The 23,612-nt window shown below is 44.6% G+C and overlaps 1 protein-coding gene across 1 annotated transcript in view; it reads right to left on the bottom strand.

Annotated features, from left to right (window-relative positions):
* The window catches only part of LHFPL4 (LHFPL tetraspan subfamily member 4), a 32,699-nt gene extending 9,818 nt beyond the window's left edge, over positions 1–22,881 (bottom strand). Inside the window, exon 1 of the mRNA XM_015069321.3 lies at positions 21,315–22,881. Coding sequence (XP_014924807.2) covers positions 21,315–21,720 — 406 coding nt within the window. The 5' untranslated portion in view covers positions 21,721–22,881. The remainder of the gene's footprint in view (positions 1–21,314) is intronic.
* Between the last annotated feature and the right edge of the window lie 731 nt (positions 22,882–23,612).

Raw genomic sequence — 23,612 nt, 5'->3', positions numbered from 1 at the left:
CTAAAACAAGGAAGTGACAAAGAGTTTCAACCTTCAGGAGATAGAATGACTTCAGGTAAGGCAGGTTTCATCCCCATGTGCTGAATGAGGAAACTGAGGCTGAAGTCTTTGATGTCTGAGTTCGAGTCTCTTTTGGAAATAATGAGCCGGCTGCTTTGAATCACACACACAGGTGTGGGGTGCCATGTGGGGTAGGGCTTCTCAAAGGAAGCATTTTTGACATTTGACCTGATAATATTTCATGATGGGGGGCTGTCCTGTGCCTTGTGGGATGTGGCACATCTCCCCCCACCCCACACCCCACCCCTGCTGTCATCATAAAAAACATCTCCAGATATTGCCAAATGTCCCCTGGGGGGGATGGGGGGGGGCGCCAACCTGTCCCTGGCTGAGAACCACTAGTATAGGGAAGGGGCCCTCTGATGGGGAATCTCTATCCATTACCCTTCAGTCCACTGACTTCCCCTGCTCCAAGCAGCCAGAAAGTGTTGTGACAAAATTAATAATATGAATATTCATAATATGATAATAATGTTAACAAAGAGCATTGAGTGCTTAACTACATGCCAGGGTGCAGAGCTCCTGACACCATGATCTTGTTTAATGCTATTACAAATCTATAAGGTAGGGAAAATCATGATCCTCATTTTATAGATGAGAAAACAGGTTCAGAGGAACCACGTATCATATCTCATGACACAGAGCTAGTCAGTGGTGGGATCTGTATTTAAACCCAGACAGGTCTTTACTTAACATTTTTCTTTTAATAGCCTCACTTTTTAACTTAGAGGCATTTACTTAAAAAGTAAGCTTTATATCACTATCATAGAAAAGGAAACCAGGATCATTTGCCACAAATAGAAGGAAACTATAAATATAATGAAACCAAAACAATGTTCTTAGATCCTAGCTGGATACTTTTGCCTGCCAAATGCTCTGAGCATTTTCTCTCTGTTTAAGAGGTTTAATAGTGTGTGAGGAATTAAGGAAATACTAGCACCAAACTGAGCCTTTCTCCTTGAAGCCATGAGACACTGCCCACCTTGCATGGCCTCAAAAGGAAGCTGAACTCCATTCTGCACTATGTTGCTTTAGGCAAAGTTGGTTTACCACTCTGGGCCTTGGTTTCTTCATCTGTAAAATGGGATCATGACATCCACCCCACTTATTTCATAGCACTTTTGTGAGAATCAACTGGCAGGTGAGAAGAGGTGTGCAAATTATTACTGGTGAAGTGGGGACAGGTCATGGCAACTCTTGGGGAAGTGGAAAAAAAATCTGGACAAAAGAGATAAGCCTTTTTCCAGATAGTCAAGAACGGTGAACAGTCACTGCCTGTGGAAGGTGATTAGCTTAATTTTTACACATAATCATGACAGAGACTAGTACTTTGCTACTATATCTGTTCATCCCTCTTCCTTACTATTATAACCCCCAGTTTTTTGCTGAGAACTTGACCATCAAAAATAAAGCTTCCAGGGGCACCTGGGTGGCGCAGTCGGTTAAGCGTCCGACTTCAGCCAGGTCACGATCTCGCAGTCCGTGAGTTCGAGCCCCGCATCAGGCTCTGGGCTGATGGCTCAGAGCCTGGAGCCTGTTTCTGATTCTGTGTCTCCCTCTCTCTCTCTGCCCCTCCCCTGTTCATGCTCTGTCTCTCTCTGTCCCAAAAATAAATAAACGTTGAAAAATAAAGCTTCCAGCTTCCTTTGCAGCTACATGACTAGGCCACATGAGTAGGTAAAAATGCATGCAGATGTGCTATGTGTCTTCACGGAAAATAACTTTATATAAACAGATTTGTAAGCTTGCTAGAATGTGCTCTTTGCCCCTTTTTCTTCACCCATTCCTCCATCCTGCTGCCTGGAATGCAGAGGTGATGGCTAGGGCTCTAGCAACCATCTTCAACTATGAGGACAAGGGCCTTACCCAAGAGTGGTGAAGCAGAGCTCTAAAAAGAGCTCTCGACTTCAGGGGCTACAATACCAGCCCTGGACTGTCTAACTCTTGGGCATTTGTTTTATATAAGAGACTGAACCTTGGGTCATTAGACCACAATTATTTTGGGTTTTCCTATCACATGCAGCCAAATTTAGTCCTAACTGTTATAATAATGTGTTATTCCTTGTAAAGTTTGTATCACATATATGTATTGGGAGAACAGCTTTTTAATTGTGTGTCCTTGGGCAAGTCACTTCACCTCTCTGAACCTCCGTTGTGTCATCATAAGGATGGTGGTATTTACTTCTTAAGGCCACAACGTATATTGGGTGGTCACCATCATCCCTGTAATGGGGGTATGTCTCATTGTTCGTAGCGTGTAAAGTGGGACATCTACTCTGCTTGGAGAACAACATGGCAGTATCTATAAGAATCATACATGCACTTATCCCTGACTCAAAAATGTACCCTATGGCTGAACTTGTGCGTGTACACAGAGGGTGTGTATGGGGTATATTCACTGCACCGCCATCTTTGTAACAAAGGACTGCAATGTCTATTAAGAGGGAACTGATTAAATAAAGGCTGGTATATCCATGCCATGGAATACTGCAAAGCTATTAAAATAAGTGGAGAACAATTGTATACACTGCCATGGAAAACCTTCTTTTTTTTTTTTTTAATTTTTTTTTTCAACGTTTTTTATTTATTTTTGGGACAGAGAGAGACAGAGCATGAATGGGGGAGGGGCAGAGAGAGAGGGAGACACAGAATCTGGAAACAGGCTCCAGGCTCCGAGCCATCAGCCCAGAGCCTGACGCGGGGCTCGAGCTCATGGACCGCGAGATCGTGACCTGGCTGAAGTCGGACGCTTAACCGACTGCGCCACCCAGGCGCCCCTAAAACCTTCTAAGATATATTAAGAAATTTTAAAAATCAAGGTTCACATTACAATGTATAGTATAATCCCATCTATGGCTTTAAGAAGGATGTACCTTTTTTTTTTTTTTTTTTTTTTTTTTAGTGCTTATTTATTTTTGAGAGAGAGACAGAGTGTGGGCAGTGGAGGGGCAGAGAGAGGGAGACACAGAACTGGAAGCAGGCTTCAGGTTCTGGGCTGTTAGCACACAGCCCAATGTGGGGCTCAAACTCATGAACTATGAGATTGTGACCTGAGCCAAAGTCGGAGGCTTAACCGACTGAGCCACCCAGGCGCCCCAAGAAGGATGTATGTACCTTCTTACAAGGTAGAACAGGTAGAAGGAATGAGCAGCTGTGAGGACTGACACAGGAAGCTTTCTGATACGTGATGTCTGCTGCAACAAACAGTTGAAATGTAATTTTAAGTAGGCTCCATGCCCCACATGGGGCTGGAACTCACGGCCCTGAGATCAAGAGTCACATGTTCTACCCACTGAACCAGCCAGGCACCCTAGCAATTGTCATTTTAAAAAGTCAAGCACATAGTGTTTCAGGCACTGTTCTAACTGCTCTATGTTTATGAATGAACTGTTATCTCCATTTGTATAGATGAAGAAACAGGCCCCAAAAGGTTAAGTGATGTGCCCAAGGTCACACAGCTAGAGATAGCAGAGCTGGGGTGCATACTCTGAACCACCTCTCCTCTCCAATACATTAGCAGGTAGACAGCCACACATAGGCATGTTCCCTCTTGTTTCAAAAAGGCAGGGGGCAGTCCCTACACACAGTGGGATGTTATTCAGCCTTAAAAAGGAAGGAAATTCTGACACACGCTATAACATGGAGGAACCGTGAGGACATTATGTTCAGTGAAATGTACTAGTCACAGAAAGACAAATACTGTAGGCTTCCACTTATATGCTGTCCCTAGAGGAGTCAAATTAACAGAGACAGAAAGTAGGAAGGTGGTTGCCAGGGGCTGGGGGAGGGGTATGGGGGGTTAGTGTTTAAAGGGAACAGAGATTCAGTTTTGCAAGATGAAAAAGAGTTCTGGAAGAGAGAGATGGATGTGGTTCACGGCATGGTGAATGTCCTTAACACCATGGAATTGTGCAGTTAAAAAACGGTTAAAATGGTACATTTTATGTTATGTGTATTTTACCATGAGAGAGTGAGAGGGAGAGAGAGGAAGAAAGTAAGTAGGGGCAACACAAAAATGACATGATATATTTACCTCACGGACATGTATGTGCACAGAGAAAGATCTAGGGGAAATGGAAATTAAATTTATAAGAGTGGTGGCTTCTGGGCAGGGAGGGCGTGAGGACTTTAGCCTTTATGTAATGTTTCAGCTTTTCACGGAGTGAATATTCATGTATTACTCGTGAAATTTAAAAACATCATCTGGGCACCTCAGTGCCTCAGTCAGTTAAGCATCCGACTCAATTACAGCTCAGGTCATGATCTGGAGGTTCATGGGCTCGAGCCCCACGTCAGGCTCTACACTGACAGTGTGAAGCCTGCTGCTTGGGATTCTCTCTCCCTCTCCCCTTCTCTGTCCCACCCCCACCCCCAACTTTCTCAAAATAAACAAACTTTAAAAGATTAAATGAATGAATAAAAATATTGATTTTTCAAAGAATACACATATAAACTTGCATATCTATAAACATTTCTAGAAGTATACAGAAGTAATTTAATGATGGATGCCTCGGAGATGTGGCCTGGGGGGGGTGGAGAGGGGGACACTCTTCATTCTGTGCCCTCCTATACTGGTGAAAGTGTCTAACATCTGCACATAACAAAAACTATATTATTACGGACAATCCTTATCCATCTATGCCAGACCATGAAATCCTCTTAAGTTTTTAAAAAATAATTAAGAAACTAAAAGAGAGTTAAAGGGAAGAATGATACTTGAGTTTGGGAATTAAACATGGGTGAGACCAAAAGTAGTGAAGAATTAATGAGAGAAAATATACGATACACTCAGGTGTTTATTTTCTTTAAAGCTTGTGCTGTAAATGTGCCTTTATGTAAAGCTTTTTAATGATGCATTTTATGCTTAGCTATTTTAATAGCATTTCATTATAACACTGTTACACCATCCTCCAGGGACATTCGCTGAGCTGGGCACTCCCGAGAGGCCTCTGTTTTCGCTCAGCTGCCCGCGCCATGCCTGACATGCCACAGCTGTTACCCTTTACTGAGGGGTCAGACAGGATGTCCCCAGGGCTTTTTGTCCCTAGGCAGACTCCACAGAGTCTTGCTATAGACTGAATTATGTCCCTACAAAATTCATATGTTGAAGCCCTAACCCCCAGTGGGATGGTATTTGGAGGTGATTAGGGTTTGGTGAGGTCTCATGATGGGATTAGCACCCCTATAGGAGGAGACACCGGAGAGCTTGCTCCCCCCAGACCTCGTCAGCACACAGCCGGAGGACGCCTCTGCAAGGCAGTGGGGGGGACTCTCACCAGAGCAAGACCTTGCCCGAGGAGGAACAAATGCTGTGAGCATCAAGTTGCTACATCTGAGAGCCATACGGATGAGAAAAAGTGTGATTCCATTCATATACAGTTCAAAAACAGGCAAAACTAACCTCTAGGATGAAAACTCAGGATAGTGATTACCTTTGGGTAGTGACTGAAGGGGGCATCAGGTTCCTGGTCTGTATGCTATTTCCACAGGCACGTTCACTTTGTGCAAATTCTCTGAGCCGCAGGGGTAACGATTTTTGTGCTTTTCTCTAAATATGTTATACTTCAATAAAAGCCAACTTTAAAAAAGGCTACATATGTAATGTGTCGTAAGTAAACAGAAGAAAGAACCTAAATGCCCACCAATAAACCACAGGTTAGACAGAGCACATCTGTGCAATGGCACACCACGTAGTCCTGAAAGGGACAAAGGAAGCCTTGGTGTGCTGATGTGGGATGGCATGTGGGTGTGCTAAGTGAAAGACAAAGTCCAGAGCAATGTATGTGGCACGATGCTAGCATTCTCTAAGGAGTGGCAAAAGAGTGTGTGTGTGTGTGTGTGTGTGTGTGTGTGTTCTTCCATGGACATAAATATTTCTGGAAGAGTTTACAAGACACTGATAACCTTGATTACTTTTTTTTAAGTTTATTTATTTTGAGAGAGAGAGAGAGAAAGCATGAGTCTAGGAGGGGCAGAGAGAGGGAGGGGGAGAGAGAGAATCCCTAGTAGGCTCCACGCTGTCAGCACAGAGCTGGATGCGGAGCTCGATCTCACGAACTGTGAAAACTCAAGCACCAGACTTGGTTACTTCTACGGAGGGGAACTGAGTGTCTGGAGGACAGGAGGGGAGGGAGACATTGTACTGACAACCTGCTGCACATTTTGGATTCAGAGCCATGTGAAAGAGTGACCCACTGAAGCCGTAAGGTGGGCAGGAGCTGTCTACTAGTAGGTGACTATTGCCAGAGATTCTCACTCACTTGCAATGAAATAATGAAAGCAACAAAAATGGCAATGCACAGCCCAAATGTAACTCTCAGAAATAATGGGTTAGTCACAAAAACATAAAAATGAAAATCTCTAAACCCCTTTTGACTGAGCTTGCCAATTTCTTAGGAATTTATCCTAAGAAAACCCTCATGGATATGCTCTAAGTTTTAGCTACAAGGATGTCCATCATGTGGTTACCTATAAGAGAGAGAAGAGGAGGAGAGGGAGAAATAATAAAGGAAGAACAGAAAGAAAGAAGCAACTTATTTTCCAGCAATATGGGAATATAGCTCTTTCATAACATGGAATACCACTTAGCTATGAAACTTTAATATAAATTTGCTCAGGCAGCTATTGAAGAAGACTTAATGATACAGAAAATACTTACGATATGTTAGGTTTCCAGAGGCTGTAGAAATTAATGCACTATAATTTCACTTTGGGAAAAAATAGTTACATAGCTACAGCAAATAGTTATATAGAATTCACCGTGGCAGACACTATAGTACTTTACACACCTTAGATCATTTAATCTGCACAACAATCTGCATTATTATTTTCTTTTCCCAGAGGAGGACACTGAGACACAGAGAGGTTATCTAAGTTATCCAAAGTCACACAACTGGTAAGTTGCAAAAACAGCCAGCAAAAGGCTGAACCCAGAGAGTCTGGCTCCAGAGCCTGCTCATAATGAGTACTCTATAGTCTTATGAGTGTAGGCCAAGCAGTTAAGAATGACTGCTTCTAAACAATCAGCAAAACTAAAAGGCAACCAATGGAATGGGAGAAGATGTTTGCAAACGACATATCAGAGAAAGGGTTAATATCCAAAATCTATAGAGAGCTTATCCAACTCAACACCCAAAACACAAATAATCAAGTGAAGAAATGAGCAAAAGACATGAATAGACACTTCTCCAAAGAAGATATCCAGACGGCCAACCGACACATGAAAAAATGCTCAACATCACTCATCATCTGGGAAACACAAATCAAAACTACACTGAGATACCACCTCACACCTGTCAGAATGTCTAACATTAACAACTCAGGCAACAACAGATGTTGGCGAGGATGCGGAGAAAGAGGGTCTCTTTTGCATCGTTGGTGGGAATGCAAACTGGTGCAGCCACTCTGGAAAACAGTATGGAGTTTCCTCAAAAAATTAAAAATAGAACTACCCTATGACCCCGTAATTGCACTACTAGGTATTTATCCAAGGGATACAGGTATGCTGTTTCGAAGGGATCCCCCAATGTTTATAGCAGCACTATCAACAATAGCCAAAATATGGAAAGAGCCCAAATGTCCATCGATGGATGAATGGATAAAGAAGATGTGATATATACATATATATACAATGGAGTATTACTCAGCAATCAAAAGAATGAAATATTGCCATTTGCAACTACATGAATGGAACTAGAGGGTATTATGCTAAGCGAAATTAGAGAAAGACAAATATCCTATGACTTCACTCATACGAGGACTTTAAGATACAAAACAGATAAACATAAGGGAAGGGAAGCAAAAAGAATATAAAAACAGGGAGGGGGGACAAAACATAAGAGACTCTTAAATATAGAGAACAAACAGAGGGTTGCTGGAGGGGTTGTGGGTGGGGGGATGGGCTAAATGGGTAAGGGGCTTAAGGAATCTACTTCTGAAATCATTATTGCACCATGTGCTAACTAACTTGGATGTAAATTATAAAAAATAAATGAATTATAGAAAGTAAAAAAAAAAAAAAGAATGCTGCTGGGAGCGTGAGATTACAGATGTAGTTTTGTTCATCTGTAGTCCCCAGTTTTTCTACAAAGAACAGTGATGACTTTACAAAGCAGTAAAGGTCTTAGGAAAGGGGAGGAACACAGAGCAGCAATCCAGCATAGAACACATGGCCAGCTGCTTGCATTGCCTGTGAGTCCCTCCTTCAGGTTTAGAAAAGGATCAGGCTGCATTTGGAGCTGAGAGGAGCCCAGTGAAGAGTTTGCATACGCAATGAGATCCCAGCACTCCAATGAATTGCTTCCCCAGTGCCCGGTGCAGTCATGACCAGTGGCAACAACCTCTGACAGGCTGACCCTCCAAGGGAAGGAGGGTGTCTACAGGTCCCTGCTCCTAAGTCTGAGCACTGGTTCTGCTCCCCCAAGACAAGCGAGACTGTAACAGTCAGTTCCTACAGGTCAGCTCCAACCCACTGGATTTGTGTAGATCGAGGCCCAACCTTAGTGCCTCTATCAGCCCGATATGCTGGGGCTCGGGACTACTGTGACTGGGCTCACCATCTCCCATCCAACACCCAGATGCTAGGAGGCACCTGACCCCACCCTTCCCCTCACCCCCACATGCAACCCATTCCCAAGGTCGACTGCCTTGATCTCCAAAACTATCTAGGATCTGACTTCTCTCCACCTCTACTACAACCATCTGTCCAACCTGCCATGACCCCCTCCTAACTAGATGACCACTGGGGCCTCCTAACTAAGTTCTCAGCTCCCACACTTATCTCATCAGCAGCTGCTCTCCACTCAGCATCCACAGTGAACTTTCAGAAACGGAAGGTGCCACTCCCCTGCTCAGTGCCCTCTGCAAGCTCCCCAGAAGCACTCAGAAGAAAGCACTGAGGTAGGCTCACCCACCTTCCTTGGAGCCATTAGGCTTCCATGCCCTAAACTCCAGCCTCACTGGCCTCCTTTCTGTCCCTTAAAACAAGTCAGGTTCAGCCCCACATAGAGGCCTTTGTACTGACCATTCCCTCTTCCTGGGACACTCTCTTCCTCTGAAATTCAGTCCCTAGCTCCTGGTTCCTGATCTTGAGGACACTACAGGGTAGTAGGGGAACTAGTAAGAAGACAAATAATAGTGGGTGGGGGGATGGGTGAAATAGGTGAAAGGGATTAAGAGCACACTTGTCTTGATGAGCACAGAGTAATGTATGCAACGGCTGAATCACTATATTGTACCCCTGAAACTAGTATTGTACTGTATGTTAACTACACTCGAATTAAAATAAAAATTTTTTTAAATGAGAAGACCAATAATTGTATCTGGTGTCACAGAAACTGTTACAGAGAGATGGACCCCCATCACTTTGCAGGGTAATCATTTGGGAAGAGTATTTACTTCACCACCCACACCAGGCCCAGACTGCACCAAGCACATGGCCTTTTAATAACCTTTGAACCCACCCACCCATGCATCCCCCATTGCCCTGGCTCAGCTCCGCCACATCTTCTCTTGGGTTTGGTCCAAAGTCTCCTTTCCCTCTAGTTCGGACCAGGCCCTCCCAGGTGGTTCCATCCCTTCTCCGTCCCCCTCTGGCTCCTCCAGGCAGGCATCCTTTCTCGAGGCCATCCTTCTCAGTGTCTCAGTTGCTAATCTCAGCAGCTGCTCTGGCTCTTCTCTCCAAGCCTCCATTTCTGGCTTCTTTTCAATCTGCTGCTAGGCTCTCCTCTTCTCCCTGCACATTCTTCCTGGGGTAATTTCACCCACCCTCAGACTCATTTGAGGATGCCTCACATCTCAGTCTCCACCTGAGATCTCTCCCCTAGGCTCCAGGCCCAAATATCCAATTGCTTGTGAGACTTTTCCTCTTGCACATCCCATAGGGTCTGTAAATTCAACATTTCCCAAACTGATGCGATCTTCCTCCTGCATGTTTGGGAATGTCAGTCCAGAAATCCAATCACCCAAGAAGGAAACCTGGAATCATCTGTACCACCTGCTTTGTCCTCACTCGAGCACAGCCACTGATCTCCTAAATAGCTCTCCTGTCCTCTTCCTCCTGTCTCCCTGCTGCCTCAGCACCTTTCACCAGGATCATGGGCTCCTTGCCCTCATCAAGCCTCCATCTGGTCCATCCCTGCAGCAGCCACCCCAGTCATCTTTCTACACCCACATGTGGCGCTGGTGACTCTCAGGCCTAAAAGTGAATGCCCATCACATAAGGATAGGACCCAAAGTCCTAGCCCAACTTGGGAAGCTCTCCATAGCCAGCCCTACCTGCTTCTTCAGACTTATATTCTAATTCTTCCCAGTTTTCAATCTTTCCCCCTGTGTTCTAGCACAGACAATGGAATGTTGGAGCCAAAGTGTTTTGACTGAAATCACACACCAGCTAATAACAATTGCTAACAGTTCCTGAGGGTCTCCTTTGTGCCCAGGTCCATACAGTATTCACAGTCAACCCTTCAACAGCCCCTTGAGATAGTTACTATTATTATCCCTATTTTATAGATGAGGAAAACTAAGACTCAGAAATTGTGTAACCTTCCTAAAGACAGTTGGTAATGCCATATTTAGCATTCAAATTCAGGTTGTCCAATCACTGAATATGCTGCCTCCAAAGGAGTGGATGGTGGAATAGGACTTCAATCAGATGTCATCATTCATTCATTTACAGGCACTTGTTAAGCACCTACTATGTGTCAGGCACAGACTCCTGGTCCAGGGCTCTCATTATACCATTAAACTTCTCTGGGATTAAAGTAAGGTTGGTAATGATGAATAACATAAAATGGGAATGAAAAGAAAACGACACAAATAGGAGGCTTTCAGGAAAAGAATAGTTCAGCTCTTGTCCTCTGGACCCCTCCAAATGGTCTTCAGTCCCTCTACCCACAGCCGGATGTGATATGTTTCCCCCCTGCTCAAAACACTTCAAGGCTGTCTAGGTATCACACTAAACCCAGGATGGAACCAACAGTATGATTATGTTGAAAAAAAAAAAAATCTTATGGTAAAGAAAACATTCATAGACAAAGTAAAAAGATCAACTGGGAACAATATTTGTAACTCTTATCATGAAGAGCTAACTTTCTTAATATACAAAAGTTCTCTTTTTCTTGACATTTTATTTTTAAGTGATCTCTACACACAACATGGAGCTTGAACTTACAACCCTAAGATCAAGAGTTGCACACGCTACTGACTGAGCCAACCAGGCACCCCCAAAAAAGTTCTTACATATCAAAGAGAGAAAATACCATTCATTTCTAACTTGATATATATACACTATATATATATATATATATATATATATATATAGTGTATATATAATGTATATATATATAGTGTGTGTATATATAATGTATATATATATAGTGTGTGTATATATAGTGTGTGTATATATATATATAGTGTATATATAGTGTATATATATAGTGTGTGTGTATATATATATATATAGTGTGTGTGTGTGTGTATATATATATATATATATATATATATATATATATATAGTGTGTGTGTGTGTATATATATATATATATATATATATACTACCTGGGTGTCTCAGTGGGTTAAGCCTCCGACTCATGATTTAGGCTCAGGTCATGATCTCTTGGGCTCTGCATTGACACCGCGAATTCTGCTTAGGATTCTCTCTCTCCCTCCCTCTCTGCCCCTCCACTGCTTGCATGTGCTCTCTCTCTCAAAATAAAAAGATAAACTTTAAAAAAAGTTTTAAAAAAGAAATATATATATAAGCTGACAGTTTACAGAAAAGATATATATAAAAAGTGTTTACTTCATTCATAATAAGAGAAAGGCAAATTACTACTATAAGAGAGTATTTTGGGGGCACCTGGGTGGCTCAGTCAGTTGAATGTCTGACTCTTGGTTTTGGCTCAAGTCATGATTTCATGGCTCATGAGACCAAGTCCTGCATCAGGCTCTATGCTGAGCATGGAGCCTGCTTGGGATTCTCTCTCCCTCTTTTTGCCCCTCCCCTGCTTGCGCTCTCTCTCTCTCTCAAAAATAAAATAAGTAAACATTAAAAAAAAAATTTAAGAGTATTTTTTTACCCATCAGGTTGGCAAAAAATAAAATATATGATAACACAATCAGTTGGCAATGATGTGGGGTAACAGGTACTTTTATACACTGCTGCTGGGATTGTAACTCTGTACAACTTCTACAGAGGGCATTATGGCTGGATCTGTCAAAATTATAAATATACAGACCATTTAGTCCAGCAATTCTGCTCTAGGTCTTTATTTTATCCTTATATGTATGTATCAAATTGTTTATATACAACATTATCCACTGAAATATTGTTATAGCAAAATATCATAAACAACTTAAATATTGATTAAATAACTGATGGCACATCTATACAAGAGTATATTATGCAGCTCTTAAGAAAAAGTAGCTCTTTAGGGGTGCCTGGGTGATTTAGTCGGTTAAGCATCTGACTTGATTTTGGCTCAGGTTATGACCTCATAGTTTGTGAGATTGAGCCCCGTATCAGGTTCTGCACTGACAGAGTGGAGCCTGCTTGGGATTCTCTCTCTCCATCTTTCTCTGCCCTCCCAACCCCGTCTCTCAAAATAAATAAATAAACATTTTTTTTAAAGTAGCTCTTTATACACTAAAATGGAAAAATCTTAACAGTTGGGTGTGGTAAAAGCGGTGGAATGTGATATCTGAGATTAGGACATAAAAGGCAATGTGATGCAGTGCCTGGGTGGCTTAGTCAGTTAAGTGTCCCACTCTTGATTTCAGCTCAGGTCTTGACCTCAGGGTCGTGAGTTCAAGCTCTGCATTGAGCTCTGCACTGGACGTGAAGCTTATTTAAAAAAAAAATTTTTTTTAATTTATAAAGGCAATGTGATGGGCAAAACAATCTTAAAAAGGAATATGGTTGGAGGAATCACACTCCCTGATTTGAAAAGTCACTACAAAACAACAGTCATCAGGACAGTCTGCTACTGGCATAAGAACAGACATATAGATCAATGGAATAGAATAGAGTCCAGAAATGAACCCATGTATCTATGGTTAATTGATTTTTGACAAGGGTGCCAAGAGCATTCGAGAAAAAATAATCTTTTCAATAAATGGTGCTGGGACAACAGGATTGCTACATGCAAAAGGATGCTGGATCCTTCCTTACCTTACCTCATATATAAAAATTAACTCAAATGGATCAGAGATCTAAATGGGAGAATTGAAACCATAAAACTCCTAGGTAAAAACACAGAGGTAAGTTTTTTGTACCTTGGATTTGCAAAGGATTCTTAGCTATGACACCAAAAGCACAAGAACCACAAGAAAAAAAGATCAGATAAGCTAGATTTTATACAAATTAAAAACTTTTGTGTTTCAAAGGAAACTATCAAGAGAGACAAAAGACAGCCATGGAATGGAAGAAAACATTTGCAAATCATATACCTGATAAGGGACTTATATCTAAACTATACAAAGAACTCTTTCCACCCAATAATAAAAAAAGAAAAATAACCCAATTAAGAAATGGACAATGGATGTGAATAGATATTTCTCCAAAAAAGATAATACAAGTGGTCGATAAGCACAGGAAACCATGAATAATTAGAGAAACACAAATCAAAACCACAATGAGATACCAGTTCACACCTGGTAGGATGGCTATAACTTAAACAGTCAGATAATAAGTGTTGATGAGAATATGAAGAAATAAGAACCCTCATACAGTGCTGGTGGGAATACACAATAGTACTGCCACTTTGGAAAACAATCTGGCAGTTCCTCAAAATGTTAAATATAGAGTTGCCATTTGAGCCAGCAATTCCACTCCTAAGTATATACCCAAGAGAAATGAAAACGTGCATCCATGCAAAAAACTTGTACACAAATGTTCATAGCAGCATTCTTCATAATAGCCCCAAAGTCACAACAACCCAAATGTCAATCAACTAATGAATGAATAAACAAAATGTGGCCTATCCATACAATGCAACATTATGGCCATAAAAAGGAATGAAGTACTGATATATGCTATAACATGAATGAACCTTGAAAACATGCTAAGTGAAAGAAGCCAGTTGCCAAAACCACATAATGTAAGATCCCATTGATATGAAGAACAGGCCAATACAGAGAGACAGAAAGTCAATTAGTGGTTGTTCAAAGGCTGGGGAGGTTGGATAGGTGCTTTGTGGGATGATACCCAAAGGGTATAAGGCTTCTTCTTGAGGAACTGACAATACCCTGAAGTTGATTGAGGTAATGGTTATACAACTCTATGAATATGCTAAAAACCACTGAATTATACATTTCCTATGGATGAACTGTATGACGTATCAGTTATATCACAATAAAACTGTTGCCAAAAAGAAAGGTTAAGCGATACAGCTTCTTCCTTTCTCCCCCTTTCTCGGATCACTCATTCTGGGGGCTTCTGCCAACACATGAGGGTACTTAGAAGTGGATCCTCCAGCCCCAGTCAACCTGAGATGACCACAGCCCCCAATGAGGTCTTGGTTGTAACATCAGGAGCAACCTTGAACCAGAACTGCCCATCTAAGCTGCTCCGCATTCCTGTGACTCACAGAAACTGAGATAATACTGGTTACTTTAAGCAACTAAGTTTTGGAGTAATTTGTTATACAGCTATAGATAACTAATAAGCCATTTTTGTAAAAAAAAAATTGTTTGCATTTGCTTGTATTTTGTGAGATTTCTTGGAAAGGATACTCAAGAAAATGGTGATAGGGGTTATCCCAGAGAATTCTGAGAGGATCATTGGGGAATGAGGGCAGGAAGGAAGATTGATGTCTGATTGTATACCTTTTTTACCTTTGAATTTTGTATCATGTGCATGTATTAATTATTCTCCAAAAAACTTTCAACAACTATATACCAACAGATAGTCTGCAAACTCCCTACCATGGCTTAGAAGCCTCCATGATCTAGCTTCCCTTCCTGAACACTCACTACTCCTTGCCCTAATTGCTGGTAGTTCCCAAAACACACCAGGCCATTACCCATCCTCATGCCTAGGATCATACTGTTTCTTCTGCCTGGATGCCCTTCTCCCTCCTCCCTATCCTCTATCAAATGCTGCGACTTTTTTGGAAGACTTCCCTGGCTGTCCTTAACTGTGTCGGAAGTCCCCTTTGTGCTCCTAGAATACCCTGTGCTTGACTCAGTCATTTCATGTGTCATGCACGAAGTGATGATCTGTCTTCTTTCCTGCCTCTCCCATTACTCTGTGAGCAGCCTGGCAGCAAGGACCCTTACTACAGATCCCCAGAGCCTAGCATGGGGCTTAACACACAGGGGAGGCTGTCAGTAAAGGACTGTTGTGAGAAAGAAAGGAAAGGGAGAGAGGGTGGAAAAAAGGAAAGAAGGAAGGAAGGGACAGTTGGGGGAGGAAGAAAGACAATCGAGTGGGGGAAGAAAGAAATCCCCCTAATGTGCTCAGCGGGACATACACATACAACAAAGATGTACTGGGGGTGCTTGGGTGGCTCAGTTGGTTAAGTATCCGACTTCAGCTCAGGTCATGATCTCTTGGTTCGTGAGTTCGAGCCTCGCATCGGGCTCTGTGCTGACAGCTCAGAGCCTGGAATCTGCTTCAGATTCTGTGTCTCCCTCTCTCTCTGCCCCTCCCCTGCTCTCACTCTGTCTCTGTCTCTGTCTCTCTCTCTCTTTCAAAAATAAATAAACATTAAAAAAATTAAAACAAAGATGTATGGGATGAATAAAATCCCAAACCAAATCTGAAACAAACCCCAAAGAAATGGGGAGGAGTCTGGATACACACTCTAAGGCTGAGAAGGCTGGAAGGTGCTCACCTCAGGATCACCAACCCCCTGCTGCCATCCCCACCTTCAGTCTCCCCAGCACCCACCCACACCACCTCCCACGTCCCATTCCCTGCAGTGACTCCAGCACCCAGGCAGTGCCTGACACTGAGTACTGAATGAATTGTGGTCAGAATCATCTCCCTTCTGTGGAAAGAAGAGCCTCACTCTGTGACATGAACTTGTCTCTTCTCTCTGGGACTAGGTTTTTTCATCTGTAAAATGAGGCAGTTGGGACAGCTGATTTGTAAGACCCTTTTCAGCTGACTGTTAATGACTTCTCGTGGCCTTTGATCATCCCAGCAATCCAAACTCTCCCACCTGAGCAGCAAGAGCTCCTCCCAAGATGCTCTTCACTCAGACTATGTCACAGGAATGACATAACCATTTATTGAGTGCCTGTTGTACACTAGGAACACATTCAGTGATTTACACCCAACATTGTGTTTATTTCTTTCTACCACTTCTGAGATAAGTACAGTAATAATCTCCCCAAGGCACCTGGCTGGCTCAGTCAGTGGAACATTCAACTCTTGATCCCCGGGTTGAGTTCTAGCCCCATGCTGGGTATAGAGATTACTTAAAAATAAAATCTTAAAAAATAATAATAATCTCTTTTTTACAGAAAAGAAAACTGAGACACAGAGAGGAAACCCACTTATACAGGGGCACACATCTGGGAAGGAACAGAGAGAGAATTCTAAGTCCTCTGCTCTAAACCACTACCCTACTCTGCCCCCTCGGACTCTCAACCAGGCTTCCAGCCTGCATCTCTACTCCAGCCAGCAACCCCCACTTGGCTAACCTCACCCAGCCCACAGGTAAACACTGGGTAGAGAGAGCTGACAGAGAGCTGACAGCCGTACCTTGTAATTTCTGTATTCCTCCCCCAGGTTCCAATTTGGTGGTAAGAAGAGGTACTAGATCCATTTAGACTTGCATTAAGTTTCAGCTCCACCTTTTGCCAGAAGTGTGACCTTTGGGCAAGTCGCTTCAACAGATGAAGAGTAAATGACATAATGGATATGAAAATGTCTAGCCCGGAAGCTGGCACATTGTGTGTTCTCTCTAAGTAGGAAAGACCAGGTAAAGAGTAGCAGAGATACCATGAGAAGTGACCACTAACTCCATGAAGAGCCACGTGGGTCTTACAGCCTCTCCACTTAACATTCGAGTCTTATGCCAAAAACTTCCCACCACTGCTCCCATCATTAATGCTCCTTTATAAATCCTTCATAAATCCTTGGGCTTTAGAGTCAGACAGACCAAGTTACAATCCTAGTTCTGCCACTTATCATCTTGGACAAATGAATCCTCTTTGAGGCACAGTGTTCTCATCTACAAAATAGTAATAATAGTACCTACTGCATAGACTGTTGTGAGGATTAAATAATAGTATGCATGTAAATGTTTATTTTTTTTTTTCTTATTTTTTAAGTCAGCTCCACGCCCAGTGCAGAGCTCAATGCAGGGCTTGAACTCACGACCCCGAGCTCAAGACCTGAGCTGAGATCAAGAGTTGGACACTTAACCGACTGAGCCACCTAGGCGTCCCCTGCATGTAAATGTTTACATGGCCGAGCATACAATGAAGGCTCAGAAATGTTAACTATTTTTCCAAAATAATAATAATAGCTGTAGTAGCTTTGAACTGCTTACTGATTAAAGTCCAAATATCCGACACAGTATTCAGATATTGGCACACTGTAACCCCGTCATTTCTTCCTCACCTCTCCTCCCACTGCTCCCCTATATGGATGTCACACTCAAGGCTGATGTGGCTTTCTCACTCTGCCCATGGTCTTCCTCTCCATTCAGAATGTTCTCCCACACCTCACACCCGTCCACACCCTCACTTTCCACTCAAGCCTCACCTGCCAACTAAAGGGCCACCTCCTCAAGTGCCCTGGGTTTCCACAGCATTTATGATCCAGCATATATTAGTGCTCAGACCCTCCAGAGTGAGGCTTCTTTCTGTACCTGTCTTATCAGAGGTCACACTTTATTTCCCTTTTTAGGAAGTGACCTGTCTCCACTATCCGTCAATGTGGGCATGTGACTGAGGCCTTAGACAAAGTCACATTGGTTAACTAAGTGATGAACCTGTGGCCAAAGGCTGAGCCAATGAGAATCAGCCCTGAAATTTTGCTGGAACCACTAACAGATGTCCTTTTCCCACAGGCATTGCTAGGCTAAAGCAGTATAAACTCAGAGCTGCTAGTAGCCTTATTTATCACCTTCAAGAGAGAAGTGGACTTTAAAATGATGGAACCAAGAAATGGAGACAGACCTATTCTAAATGGCATTATTTGAGTGTCTGGATCCATCTCTGCTTGAAGCAAGATAGTATTTTTTTTTTTTTAGGATTTTATTTTTAAGTAATCTTTATAACCCAACATGGGGCTTGAAGTCACAACCCTGAGATCAAGAATCACACAGTCTACCAGCTGAGCCAGCCAGGCACCCCTGAGGCAAGATACTCTTGACTTTTAAGTTATGTGAGCCAAAACCCCACCCTCTTTATTTTATTTTATTTTTATTTATTTAAGCCATCTTGAGTTGGGTTTCTGTCACTTGTCATTGAATGAATACTGCCCAGTATAGCGATCCAACTAGATGGTAAGCTTCCTGAGAGCGAGAATTGCACTGTATAGCCTAAATCCCTGGAGACCAGGATGATCTCGGTATTGCAGCAGCTAGCACAGGGATGATCACAGAATAAGTAAAGAATAAATAAAGGAATAGGTATCTTTACATCTTCCCAATAGTTCAGTGTTCTGCACTTAGAAGAGTCTACATAGGGGTGCCTGGGTGGCTCAGTTGGCTAAGCATCTGACTTCAGCCCAGGTATGATCTGTGATCACAGTTCATGAGTCTGAGCTCCACAGTGCTGAGCCTGCTTGGAATTCTCTCTCTCTCTCTCTCTCTCTCTCTCTCTCTCTCTTTCTCTCTGCTTTTCCCCCACTTGTTCTCTCTCTCTCTCTCTCTCAAAAATAAATAAGTAAACTTTTAAAAAAGAGCCTAAAATACTTGAATAAAAGTTCACTTGAACAAGAATTCTAATTCTTACCTGATATAAACAAGGCCCTTTACTTCTCTGTGGTTCCTCTGAGAGTGACCAATTTCTTACTTTCTGAATAAAATGATCTTGGTGAAAGAGTTGTTTTAGGAGACCCACAGGCCTGAAAGAGATACTTTCAATCCACTAATGTAACTGGTTAGTCTCCCACTGTAAGGGTGACAAAACTTAGATTTAAGCTGAAAACAAGTGCTTAATATTGCAGGGTGAATCACCCAGACAAAGTCAGACAAGACCCTATCCCATGACTCATAGTCCAGTGCTCTGGCTTCTGTCCTGTTGTCACTTTATTAAACAAAGTGGATCAGTCACTTACCCAGAGAACTCAGAAATCTCTAAGCAAAATGGAATAAACTGTTCAACTCTGCTAACTGGCCTCCTCAGCCCTCAGGTGGGGCAACAACACAAGGGAAAGAGCACCGGGCTGGGAGTCAAGACCTAGTTTACTCCACTACTGGCTGTGTGACTTTGGGTAAGACCTTTTCTCTAGTTTTAATCTCCTTTCTTTAAAATGGAAGGGTTGGGAGGGTGGGGTTTGAAGGAGCTTATCTCTATGATCCCTGAAATTCTATAATTACACAGGGTTATTGGACACTTCATCAAATCCCAAAGATTAAACGCACATAAATTATAGAGACTTGGAAGGTCAAGAGGTCAGCAACCCATCTGCAGACTCCAAATTAAGGCTGAGGAACTGAGAATTCCAGATGAGAATATATTCTTTCCCGCTTGCTTGTGGAGGAAATAGAATGAAAATAGATAAAATCACCTTCTGGGTACCATGGAGAAATATGGAGAGATATCTCCCACACACTACAATTCTTCTTCCTCAACTTCAAAGGTCCTAAAAGACCCACATCTAAGTAGATGGAGTGAGACAGATTTGAAACAAGCTCATTAGAATGTCTTCCTCTGAATTAACACAGCTTTCTTCAAAGTAGTCCTTTTGAGAGTAGAGAAAACCCTTCCAATGGGACAGTAATTCCTCTCTCTACTTGTAAAAGTCCTCTTGGGGAAGCAAACCAGCCTCATGATTTTGCCTTCATACCTTGGCTCTCATCACAGGTGACAACTCCCAATTTGATCACCTATTGTATTTTCTATACTTGGCCCTAAGTGACTTTCAGCCATTTCCAAAAGTCATATTCTTCCTTTAAAAGATGGAGGTTTCCGTCAATGATGATGTTCAAGAGAACACACCTCACACTCCAAAGAGAATTCCCTCCAATGTTTTGAGCAGTGGAATTATCAGCAAGTGATATAACACCTCCTGTAGGGAGTCTCTTTTGAAGAGGCTCACACTTGTTGAATGCCCTGAGGTACTTATTTTGAAAGACCATCTCTGCTGCACCTCATCACATTTTCCCTTCTCTTTCTCATCCCTGGAGAGCTCCAAACTTTTCCTAGCCCTCCTCCCCCATTCCTGTTATATCTTGGCCTTTCCCCAGCCCAACTTTCTTCCCTGCCTGCAATTAGGCAAATACCCAAGTTGCTGAATCTTCAAAATCTGCCTTCGATCAAAAGATAGGTGGGGATGGGGACACTAATGGATCCTGGAATACGGTCTCAGCAGTTCCTATTTCCAAAAGTCCCTTCTCTGGTTCTTAGGGTAAGATGTCTGTCCTAGCTAAACATTTCAAAGGGTCTCAGGGACTCATTCCCATTGGGCATAGTACCAGAACCTTTCCTGCATTGGGTGAGGGTAGGAGGTGGAGATCTGCCCTCCCAAGACCTCCATGTTGCCAAATTCTGTCAACCACCCACATTTCAAACACTAGACAGACACTACAGACAACCTCCTATTACCTTCCTTTATCTTAATATAGAACTTTAAAGTTTACAAGATACTATTTCATTTGTTCTTGGAATCTTCTCCATTGTTTTACAGATGAGGAAACCCAGCCTCAGAGAAATAAAGTGAAACACCCAAGTTGATAATGTCACCAAGATAAAGGTCAAAGTTACATCTCTTGATTTCCCTCATCTCATGCTTTTCTTGATACAACAGAAATTGCTCACTCCTAGAGTAACTCCTCGTTCAGATAATTATCTCCCTTAAGACAGCCAAAAGAGACTCTCAGAGAGACTCTAACATAACACTAACCCATCACTAAATGCAATCTGCCCATATCCAAGCACACACATTCAAAGACCCAGTTCTAAGGCTCTACCTCCTGCTCCAAGGTGTCTCTCTCTCATAAATCCCCTCCCCAGTGGCTGCCAAGGAGGTGTGTCTTTGGATAGAAGAGCAGAATCTATCTCTGACCCCTCCAAGAAGAGGTCCTGGAAGGGGTCAGAGGGTTCTAGGGGTCCCATCCCCACCTCTCCCCTACCTGCCAAGAGCTGCATCCAGGCGCAGATCTTGTAGACTGTGGCCGTGTTGCAGAAGAAGAAAAGCGCAAAGCAGGTGATACAGCCGAGGATCAGCACCATGGAGAGCAGCACGAAGAAGGCGGCTGCCTTGAAGGCGCCGGACGGGATGGTGCTGAAGTCGGTGAACGAGCCGCGGCAGGTAAGCTCGCGGCCCGCCAGCCCGCTGCCCACACAGTAGTGGAAGAGGCCGAAGTAGCCAGGCTTGGGGGTGCTCACGCTGTCGCCCACCCAGTAGGGCTGGATGAAGACCACCACGTTGATGATGGCGAAGCAGATGGTGAAGATGGCCCATAGCACGCCGATGGCCCGCGAGTTCCGCATGTAGTGCTCATGGTAGAGCTTGGAGGCCTCCTGCGAGGGCAGCATGGTGCCCGGGGGCGGGGCCGGCGGCGGCGACGGCGGCTGGCGGGGGCCGCCGGCCCGGGACCGACCGCCGGGCTGCCGGGCTGACGGGCGGGCGGGAGCTGGGGACGCACGCGAGAAGCTGCCCTGAGCCAAAGAACTCTCGGGGCGGAGCCTGGGGCGGAGCTGGGGGGAATCAGGGGGTAGTATGGAAGAGCTAGGAGAGGGTCCTGAGTGTTGGGGCGGTGTCTAGAGGGGGCAAAGATCTCCGATTGGACCTAGGAAGAGGCCATGTGAAAGTTGGGGGGTCGGGATGGGGGGGATGGGATGTGGATATGGGAGATGGAAGTGGGGGCTGACTAGAAAGTGGTCATGGGGGTGTTGGGAAGGGGGTCTGGGGACCAGAATTGAGGGAGTAGGAGGGGACCATGGAGAGATAGAATGGAAGCTGAGGACCGGTATTGGGGTATATTAACAGAGGCGCTGTAAATAGGGAGCTTGGAAGGGAATTTGGGGACAGGTATTAGGGGTAAAAGGTTTGGTATTGGGTGTCTAGAAAAGCGCTGTGGAGAGGGGGGGTTGGTGCTTCTATAAGGGGATAAGAAGGGGATACACAGGGGCCTGGGAAGGTGATAATGGGGGCTGGGACAGGGAGGGTGAAGTGCAGGAATCAGGATGAGGCTAGTGGGGAGTCGGGCGCTGGGACTGCAGAGTCTGAACACGGGGCAGGGGTTTTGGGGGGTCCCCTAGAAGACAGGACTGGATGTAGGCTGGGGGGAGCCTAGGATTGGCGGGCCAGGGCTAAGGAGAGAGGTTTTCCAGGCCAAGGGGACGAGGGACCAGGGCCGGCAGACAGCTCGGGCCTCGAGGGGCGGGCAGTGGGCAGGGGCTATCCCTGGGGCGCTGGGGAGCTACCGGGCCAGGGTAGGGCCGGAGGTGGGGGTGGGGGGCGGCTGCCCGGCTCCCAGGCCGGACGCGCGCGGAGGCTGCGGCCGCAGGAACGGGGTGCAGGGAGACCAACCTGGGCCCGGTCCACAGCAGTGGGTCCGGGACTGGCACGGCCTAGGCGCCCCGGCTCGGCGCTCCCAGCAGCGGCTGCCTCGGCCCAGGAGGCGGCCTCGGCGCGGCCTCCATCTTGCTCGGGTTCCCCGGGGCGCGTTCCCGCGCCGAGGCGCGCGCTCTCGTGCACCCGCGCGGCTTGGCGGAGGCGCGCTCCCGCCGCCAGCGTGCGGGGCGGGGCGGAACGGGGGAGGGGCGCTCCAGGTACTGGCAGTCAGTGTGAGGGGTGGGCACGGACCTAGGGGTCCCCCAGCTTGAGCAATAATCCCTTTATACAGTAGGTTCTCTGACTTGGGGGACCCCCTTCTTCCAACCTGAGCTGCGTGGCTGTGGATCCCCGCAGAGCGCGTGGGAATGGGGGAGGGGCGAACGGAGTATTATTTGATAGGGTTTGAACTGCTCTCTTGCTCCCAGTACACCTTCCCTACAACCTAACACAGTGCCTCAGGTTGCGCCATTACATTTCCAGCCCTTTGGGTCTTAGAGGCATTGAAGGTTCCCAGAATCTCCTTGGAAACTGCCAACATCCCTGGGAGAGGGAACCCCCTAAAGTGTTAGCATCCCACGCCCGCGATAGGGATTCGTTGGCCACCAGCGGAAGGAGTTGGGCCTGGAGAACAAGATCCAGGGTGAGTATGGGGGACAAGAGGGAAGGAGGCTGGGAACATGTCGGTTTCCCTCCCTACACTCTTCCGAGTACCTGCCATGAAGTGAGCACATCAATAAGATGTGTTAAAGAGCAAAGCGTCCTATTCCAAGCTCATGGTCAGGCCCAAGACACCCTGGGGGCATCCCAGGGAAGCCAGTGAGGGTCATTTCTTTCCCTGAAGGGGAATAATTTTTGGCTTAAGATCTGC

This window comes from Acinonyx jubatus, chromosome A2, assembly GCF_027475565.1.
Source record: "Acinonyx jubatus isolate Ajub_Pintada_27869175 chromosome A2, VMU_Ajub_asm_v1.0, whole genome shotgun sequence".
NCBI classification, from domain to species: Eukaryota; Metazoa; Chordata; class Mammalia; order Carnivora; family Felidae; genus Acinonyx; species Acinonyx jubatus.
This window is presented reverse-complemented; position numbering and strand designations above follow the sequence as displayed.